This window comes from Vigna unguiculata, chromosome 5 (assembly GCF_037176805.1).
Source record: "Vigna unguiculata cultivar grain cowpea cultivar isolate G323 ecotype 2 chromosome 5, ASM3717680v1, whole genome shotgun sequence".
In the NCBI taxonomy this organism is placed as follows: Eukaryota; Viridiplantae; Streptophyta; class Magnoliopsida; order Fabales; family Fabaceae; genus Vigna; species Vigna unguiculata.
The window spans coordinates 8540921-8549708 of NC_140796.1; the positions used below are offsets into that span (position 1 = coordinate 8540921).

The 8788-nt window shown below is 46.4% G+C and overlaps 1 protein-coding gene across 1 annotated transcript; it reads right to left on the reverse strand.

The window, feature by feature from the left end:
• Positions 1-5680: 5680 nt before the first annotated feature.
• Positions 5681-7872, reverse strand: LOC146886032 (uncharacterized). The gene is made up of 2 exons (XM_085672961.1): positions 7643-7872; positions 5681-7601 (listed from the first exon to the last, which is right to left on the reverse strand). Exons 1-2 carry the CDS (start codon positions 7870-7872, stop codon positions 5681-5683), a joined length of 2151 nt encoding a protein of 716 aa, XP_085529087.1.
• Positions 7873-8788: the final 916 nt, after the last annotated feature.

Sequence of the window (8788 nt, forward strand, 5' to 3'; positions counted from 1 at the left end):
GATCTTTATCATATCCCCACATGTTCTCATTTACGGATGTAAAATTTTCTGTAATCTGTAATATCCGTCCGTTTTGAAATGATAGTGAGGGAGGATTTTTATTGGGTGTGCCTAAAGTTGTCCTTACAGTCAAATTTTGTAGCACAAAGGTCTCTGCTGAAAATTTAGTTTGGACGTAATAATTTTTTATTTTGATTTATTTATGAGAGAATTAGTTTTCTTGTTATTTATGCATAGAGCACTAGCTGTTGGAACATAAAAGAACTAAAACTAACTATTTATTTTTCTCTTGAATGCAAGATGTTGAATCTTTTGCAGAGCAGGGCGTTTGGTATAAGCAAATAGTTGTTTTTCATATAGAATCATGCAAAAAAATTAATGTTACTATATACTCATATACTTCTAAATGATTAGAAGAAAAAAATTGTAACTAACAAGATCAAAATCTTGAGACCACACAAGAAAAAATTTTAAAAAATTCAAACCTGCCGGATTCGAACCAGCAACCTAAGGATACCTATTTGAATTTACCAACTACAGCCCTCCGCTCTACCAACTGAGCTAAGGTCAGAGCATGTTTTAAAGATGACAAAGTTTTAATTATCATAAACAAATTTTTATATGTTTTACATCTGGCAAAATTTCGATCTGTCGGATATTAAATATAAACCCTCCACATTATAAAATAGACTTACTTATATATTTTACCAGTAAACTTTTATTGTTTTGTACATTTTGCATTTTTTATTATCATAGATTCTATCATCTACGTTTTAAAATTATATACACCTTATTTGTTTTCATGAATCCAATATTAAACTACTAATGTGTGACGAATTCAATAATACATAGATCTTAATTATTCAATTTTTAATTTCGGGAATTTTACTACCGAGATATCAATTTTGTTAATTTTATCCTGATATTATAAATTTTTTCTTTTTTCTTTTTTTGGATACCAATTTATTGTCAGCGTGTTGATGTAATCAAAACAAACAACATTATTGCTTTAGAAAGAATTTAAGAAAAAAAATATGAAGTAAAAATTTGATTAGAAATTTTATTAAAATATTAAAAATGTATTAAATTTGCATTTGTTATGTAGTAACTTTTATGTTTTATAGATTATTTGACACACAAATATCTTTATTTGATTTTTTATTATTATCAGATGAAAAGTGATTTTTTATTAATTAATTCGGAGAGAAGTATATTAAATATTAGAGTACTTTTATTCTAAACTAATATTATTATATATTTATATGAATGTATACAAATATTTCGATAACTTCTACTTATTTGTGGTAATTATTTTTCACAAAAATAGCTAACTAAATAGATTCTAAATCTGATGCTTTCAAAACAAAATATTTGATTATTTTAAACTAATATGTATTAGATTAATGTAATTGTATTTTTTTTTATTTTTTTTATAACTTTAAAAATGCTTATTTGACTATTTACAAAATTTTAAAATGTACTCGTTATGTCACAAAAACTGTCTTGATAAAATTTACATAAATTCGTGGCTGCAATTAATATCTTATTAGATTATAAAAAATGTTATGCAGAACAAAACACAAGAAAGTAAAGCATTAGTTTAATATTTAATAATATATATTGTATTACAATTTTTAATCAATTTAGCATGCTATATTTCCTTTTACTTTATTTATTGATATTCTTAATGGAATCAAGATAATTTTACAAGATTTTGGCTGGTATTTAATTTGGATACCAAATCCTATAGTTGGTTGTTTTAAAATGCTCATTTAGTACAAGAATAGATAAAATTATTTAAAAACAGAACTTGTATAATCGATATAAAATATAAATATTTTATTATTTAAGTATGAAGTATGCTGGGATGTTAGTAACCAATTGAATTTTTAAAAAGATGTTACATGTGACCATGTAAAATGAAATGTGTAATCACGTTATAATATGTTTCTAAATTTATATAAGATAAATATATATTGTTTCAGGTGTAGGGACCAAGAGCCTACCAAAGAACCTCTTCAAGCTTACTCCACTTCTCACTACAGCGATAACTTCTCCAAGAAAATTCATTCCTTTGCTCGATTGGCTGGGATGACGATCGGGGTACCTGTCTATAGGGTTCCGATGCTTAAGTCAGTAATGAACCGATCGGCGTATCAATATAACTGCTGTAATAAATGCGAATTAAAAGATCTTTACCAACCTACCTTTGGGCCCTATTTATAGTTTTCGGTGTGTGCCTGTGATTAGGGTTCCTTAATCACGGCCCAATGATCCTCTAATCAAGATTACTGACCCGTTTAACTAATTAATCCGATTGATTGATTGTTTGACCGTGCGACAGATGACCGCTTGACTGTGTTAGTTAATCCGATTGAACGATTCGTGTATGTCTGTTCGGCCGACGGACGCATGCAAAGGACTAGGTGAGTCTAAAGAGATGGATCCACCGATGGTTGATCGACCGATTGTCATTTGTTATGTTTAGGTGCTGCTCGTGCTTGTCCGATCGACCGATGTGCTATTGGGGATCAGTATCACTCGTTTATGTATTATTGATGGACCGATGGGCCTGAACGTGGTTGGCTTGTGGCTTATTTGTATAACCGTTTGACCGATGGTCCTACACTTTATTTACCAGGCCGCTCGACCGATAGTCTTTTAACGATGTTATATGATTAGCTTGTATAGTCGATTGGCCGATGGTCTTACGCAGTTTATTTGCCAGGCCGTTCGACCGATAGTCTTATATGTATGAGTTTTTCTAACCTTGGCCGATGGGACATATAGTACACAAGCCCCCCCAGCCTCGAGCGATGGAAGGGAAGCGAGGAGGTTTACTAGGACCGTCGTGCCGATTGACCGCCGGCGTCTCTCAACGGTTATCTTGCATCGTAGATCGTGCCTGACAGTTACGATTTGAAGCGTCGCAAAGTATGGGCCGTCGATCTGCGCGTGATCGTATGGTTCTGAGGCTGCCACGTGTCACTGGGTCCTCCTATAAATTGGTCTGTGTGGCTGTCATTATTTTCACGTTTTCCTCTCTCTTTCTAGCTGAGCCACCGATCGAATTCTTCTATTTGCAGGTAAAAAATGTCCTCCAGTGCATCGAGTTCAGATGGTTTGTCGGGTGGGACGGTCGGGGTGTCCGGGGGCGGCGGGTCGATCTCCGCCTTGTTCAGCTCTTCTGATTCGGGGACTTCACTCGGGGGAGCATCGAGCTCAACGGAGTCTGCCATCCTCCTCAGCGGCAGCCCGGAAGCCGAGCAATCGGTCGCCGAGGCGGCGAATCAGGTCGTTGCTTCGGATGCGAGTGGGGACGTCATAAGCATCGACGTTCGCGATGAGGGGGAGCAAGCTAATCTGCCAGAGATAAAGGGTATGATTGGGCCCCTTATGAGCCGCGTACGCATGCGACGAGGTTCCGATGGGGCAATGACCTTGGGGATCTGGTCGAGCGGACCCAGGTTTTTGGCGACGAGGTGGAGAATGGGTTCCTTCGGGTCAAGGTGTGTGCTAGCAACGAGAGGGTCTGCCACGGAAAGGGGGCGGCGAAGCTAGAGTTCTTCTACGTCTACGCCTGTCTCTTCCACGACTTGGGCCTGACTGTGCCGTTTGTCGACTGGCAGATGGCGGTCCTCCGCCAAATCCGATGTGCGCTGACCCAGATACATCCGAACGCCTGAGCGTCAATGCAGGCGTTCGACGTTCTATGCCGAGCGGCCGGTCTGACAGTGACCATGCCCTTGTTTCTGCACTTCTACAAGACCCGGCCGACGGCTTCGAAAGGCTGAGTCTCTTTTCTCGGGGCGGACAAGAGCTTGTTTACCCTTTACCTCGCTTCCTACAAAGGTTTCAAGACCGGCTTTTTTAAGGTCGCGATTCCCGGTCGAGGAAGGAAGTACATTTTCGATGAGGAGGGTCGGCCGAAGTTCCCCCTATACTGGCCGTCCTCAAGACCCTACCCAACAAGATCCCCCCGCGGCCGCTGATTCGATGCCTCCGCTCCTCGGATTTGCCGAGGGCGGTTTATGGTTAGTTGTTCTGATCTTTCCGATCGTCGTAATGGATGCAATTGATTTACCTGTTTTCTCTTGTTTCGCAGATATTATGGCTCGGACAACCGTCTCCAACGCCGAGTTCTTGGCTCGCGCTAAGACTCGTCGCAGAGAAGAGGATGCCGCTGAGGAGGTCGCCCCCTTCCAGAGCGTTCCCGTTGCCCCTTCGACAGCTCCTACTCCTGCTACCACTGCTCCGACCGGCGCCTCGGGCGTCGCCACCAGGCCCCGCTTCGTCGTGAAGCCCCCCGGTTCCACCGCTGCTGGCGCTGCAGTGGACAAAGGCAAAAAAACTAGGCGGGATGACTCTCCCACCGACCGGTCGTCCAAGAAGAGCAAGAAGGCCGAGGCTTCTGGGTCACTGGCCACTGCCCTCCTTGACAATGAAGTTCGGCTCGACGAGGAGGTCTCCTTTCACTTGGGGCCTCGCGTCAAGGATATGCTTAAGGACGTGTCAGAAGAGGAGGCTATCCGAACGGCTGGGGAACTGACCCTTAGGCTGGCTGCGATCTACACCAAGTTTCCCCGTCCCGACCGGTGCAGGATGGAGAGCCTGGAGAAGGAGCTCGCAGCAGCGAAGGTGGAGCTCCGGGAGGTGAAGGCCTTAGCGGCTGACTTGAAGACTCAGTTCGACTGGCTGAACAGAATCAAGGCTGAGCATGCCAAGTGCGCCGGTCTACTCAAGGCTACTGATGATCGGGCAAGGGAGGAGCAGACTAAGGCCAAGGAGGCGACCGAGGAACTTCGCAGGCTTCAACAGCGCTTTGACGACTTGACGTTGGAGCACCTGGCCGCTGCCGGATCGGCCACCAATTGGCAAAAGAAGGCCAAGGAGTACCAAGCGGAGCTACGAGTGGCCGATGAGCAAGTTTTCGCTCAATATGAAGCGGGCTTTCAAAGTGCCGTCGATCAGGCCGCCTTCTACTACAACTGTTCCCCCGAACGGTTCGATGTGCACTTGGGGGTGGTGGATGGGAAGCTCGAGAAAGTCTTTGAGCGGCTGGACGAGGTGAATGATACTCCTGCCGATAATTAAATTTTAATGTGTATATTTTGACATAACCGATCGCGTCCGATCGGCCGCGTGGTCGATCACATTCGATCGGTTATTAGGCCATTTTTTGACAAACAATTATATGTAAATATTAGGCCCCTTCTTATTTTGTTTGTTTGCTTTTCTTTCGATCGACTTTTCTTTTGTTTATTGTTTCGCATAGGCGATCGGCCATTTTTCTTTTATCGTTCTTCGCTGGCGGTCGGCCATTTTTCTTTTATCGTTCCTCGTTGGCGGTCGGCCACCTTATTGTTTAACGTTATTTTCGTCAATTAGTTGCGCCTGGTATCGAACTAGTGGGACGATCGGCACGAAATTTTCAAGTTTCTTGCAATGTTTTCTTGATTATTTGACCAGAACGGTGGACCTTTTCGCGTTCAATTTTAATTTTTTAGATCGTACGTGTAGTACCTTGATCGGCTTGGACAGCCCGTGTCACTTATATACCCGTGGGGTTAATCAGATCGCTTGGATCAATGCTGACCGGGCGGGACTTCCTCTTGAAAGTCTGCGCCTTGACCGGTCAGGCTTTGTTCGGGTCCCGTAGGGAGCTCCGTCGGTCCGTCTGTTAAGTGAAGTGACATGAAGCGCTTATTTTATTCCATGTGTTCGGTATTTCTCTGCCGCTCAGGTATTCTAGCCGATAGGCTCCGTTCTGCAGGCTTTCGGTTACGCGGAATGGACCCTCCCAATTTGGCGCTAGCTTTCCTTGTGCTGATTTTTTGCGTGCTTCGTTGGTCTTCCTCCACACCAAGTCTCCTCGGATGAAGCTCCTTGGTTTAACTTTCGCGTTATATCTCCTTGCCACCATCCTCTTGCACGCTTTCACTCGCACGACCGCTCTCTCTCTGCGCTCGGTCGTCCAGTCCAACTCTTCGCGCAGGCGTCCACAGTTTACATCGAGATTTTGCATGTCTCGCCGAAGAGTCGGTTCTCCTACCTCAACTGGCAGCATAGCATCCGTTCCGTACGTCAGATTGAAAGGTGACTCTCCCGTTGTCCCGTGCGGGGTACACCGATAGGCCCAAAGGACCTGCGGGAGCTCGTCTACCCACGCTCCTTTAGCTTCTCCTAACCTTTTCTTCAACCCCGTCACTATGATCTTGTTCTTGGCTTCAGCCTGCCCATTGGTCTGGCGATGCTCGACCGAGCTGGTCACGTGGCGTATCCCCACTTGCTTATAAAAGTCCTTCAGCTTCTTGTCGATAAACTGGCGGCCGTTATCGGTGATAATCGTGTGGGGAAGGCTGAAGCGACAGGTGATGTTTCGCCAGACGAAGGAATGGACCTGCCGAGCGGTTATGTTGGCTAGGGCCTCTGCTTCGACCCATTTGGTGAAATAGTCCACTGCGACAAGTATGAACTTCTTCTGCGCTCGGCCGACTGGGAAGGGCCCGACGATGTCCATACCCCACTGTGCGAAAGGCCAAGGGGCTGTCAGGCTATGTAGCTCGTTCGGAGCCCTCTTGACATCGTTTCCATGGGCTTGGCAACCTTCACACTTGCGTATCATGACTTCGCAGTCTTGCTCCATGGTCGGCCAATAATAACCCGCCTGGAGTATCCTCGCTTTCATCGCCCTCCGACTGGTGTGCATACCACAAATGCCATTGTGGACTTCATTCATAACATACTCGGCTTCCTCTTCCGACAAGCATTTGAGGAGCGGCAGTGTAAAGCCCTTCTTATAGAGGTCTTCTCCGATCACCACGAACTGGAGTGCTCGTTGTCTCTCTATCGGTTTCGCCTCTCCCGTGTCACACCTTCTTAGGAGTTCTCGGACCTCCCCCGTCCAATCTGCTGACCGATCTGCCGCCGCGCATTCTCCCGCTGAGGGTCTCATTAGGGTTTGCCTGATGGTTGTCTTCAACTGACCCTTCTCTTTCCCTTCCGCCAGCTTAGATAGCCTATCGGCTCTGGTATTTTCCGCTCGGGGAATGTGGTGGATGGTAATTTCTTCGAACTCCTTCATGGCTTCGACCACCTTGTGATAATACTGAAGCAGCAGGTCGTCCCTAACCTGGTACTCCCCTTGTACCTGCCCGACAACAAGCTTTGAATCGGTGTTGCATTTTAATCTTGTCGCTCCCAAGTCTTTTGCCAGCCTTAGCCCGACAATCAGCGCTTCGTATTCTGCTTGGTTGTTAGAGGCTTTAAACTTGAACTGCAAGGAGTGCTCCACCGTGAAACCGCTCGGTCCTTCAATGACGATTCCTGCTCTGGCATTGCGTTTGTCCGACGACCCGTCGACGAAGAGAACCCACATTTGCTCCGAATAGGGGATCGGCCCGTGGAGCTCGGCCACAAAGTCTGCTAAATGCTGTCCTTTGACCGACCCTCTAGGTTCGTACTTCCGAACTCGGATAGCTCGACTGACCAGGCGATCATTTGTCCGGCCAAGTCGGGCTTCCGGAGTATCTTGGCTATGGGATGATCGGTGCGGACGATCACCTAGTGACTCTGGAAGTATTGGCGTAGTCGGCGCGCGGCTGTCAATAGCGCCAAGGCTATCTTCTCAATCAACTGATACCTCATTTTCGCGCTTTGCAATACATGACTAATGAAGTACACCGGCCACTGCTCGGGACTCTCCTGTACCAAGGCCGCGCTGATCGTGTCGTCCGACACTGACAAGTATAACTGCAAAGGCAAGCCCTCTATGGGTCGGCTCATGATAGGGGGACGGCTGATCATCTCCTTTATCTGCTGAAACGCTGTCTCGCACTGATCATCCCACTTATCCGCGGTCTGCTTCTTCATGATCTTTAAAATCGGTCGGAGCTTCTCCGTGAGTTTGGGCAAGAACCGCGCGAGAGAGGTCAATCGCCCGACCAATCACTGGATTTCCTTCAGATTCCTTGGGCTCCTCATTTCGGTGATGGCGGCGCACTTGTCGGGATTGGCCTCGATGCCCCGGGCGGTCAACATGAATCCCAGAAATTTTCCGGCCGACACCCTGAAGACACACTTCTCTGGGTTGAGACGCATGTTGTACTTGCGCACTTGGTGAAAGACCTCCCTGAGGTCGCGCGCGTGGTCCAAGGCTGTTTGAGACTTCACGACCATGTCGTCCACGTACACCTCCACGGACCGACCGATCTGCCCCCTGAAAACCCGATCCATCAGCCTCTGATAGGTGGCCCCTGCGTTCTTCAGGCCGAACGGCATGACCTCGTAGCAGAAATTTGCCCGGTCTGTTGTGAACGCTGTTTTAGATTTATCTGGACCGTACATAGGGATCTGGTTGTACCCTGAGTATGCATTCAGAAAGCTCAGGAAGTTGTGCCCCGAAGCTCCATCCACCAGCCGGTCGATGCTGGGTAGGGGGTATGCGTCCTTCGGGCAAGCCTTGTTGAGGTCAGTGAAGTTTGTACACATCCTCCACTTTCCGCTTATCTTCTTCACCATGACTACGTTAGCCAGCCACGTAGTATACTTGATTTCTTTGATGAAACCAGCCCCCTCCAGCTTCCTCACCTCCTCCTCGACCGCTCTCCTTCGCTCCTCTCCCATTTTCCTTTTCTTCTGAGCAACCGAGCGGGCTTCCCTGAAGATGGACAATTTGTGAGACATGACGTCTGGATGGACGCCTGGCATGTCGACGGTCGACCATGCGAACAGATCTTTGTTTTCTAGGATCACCGCCCCTAGGAGCTCTTCTTCTTCCGATTTCAGT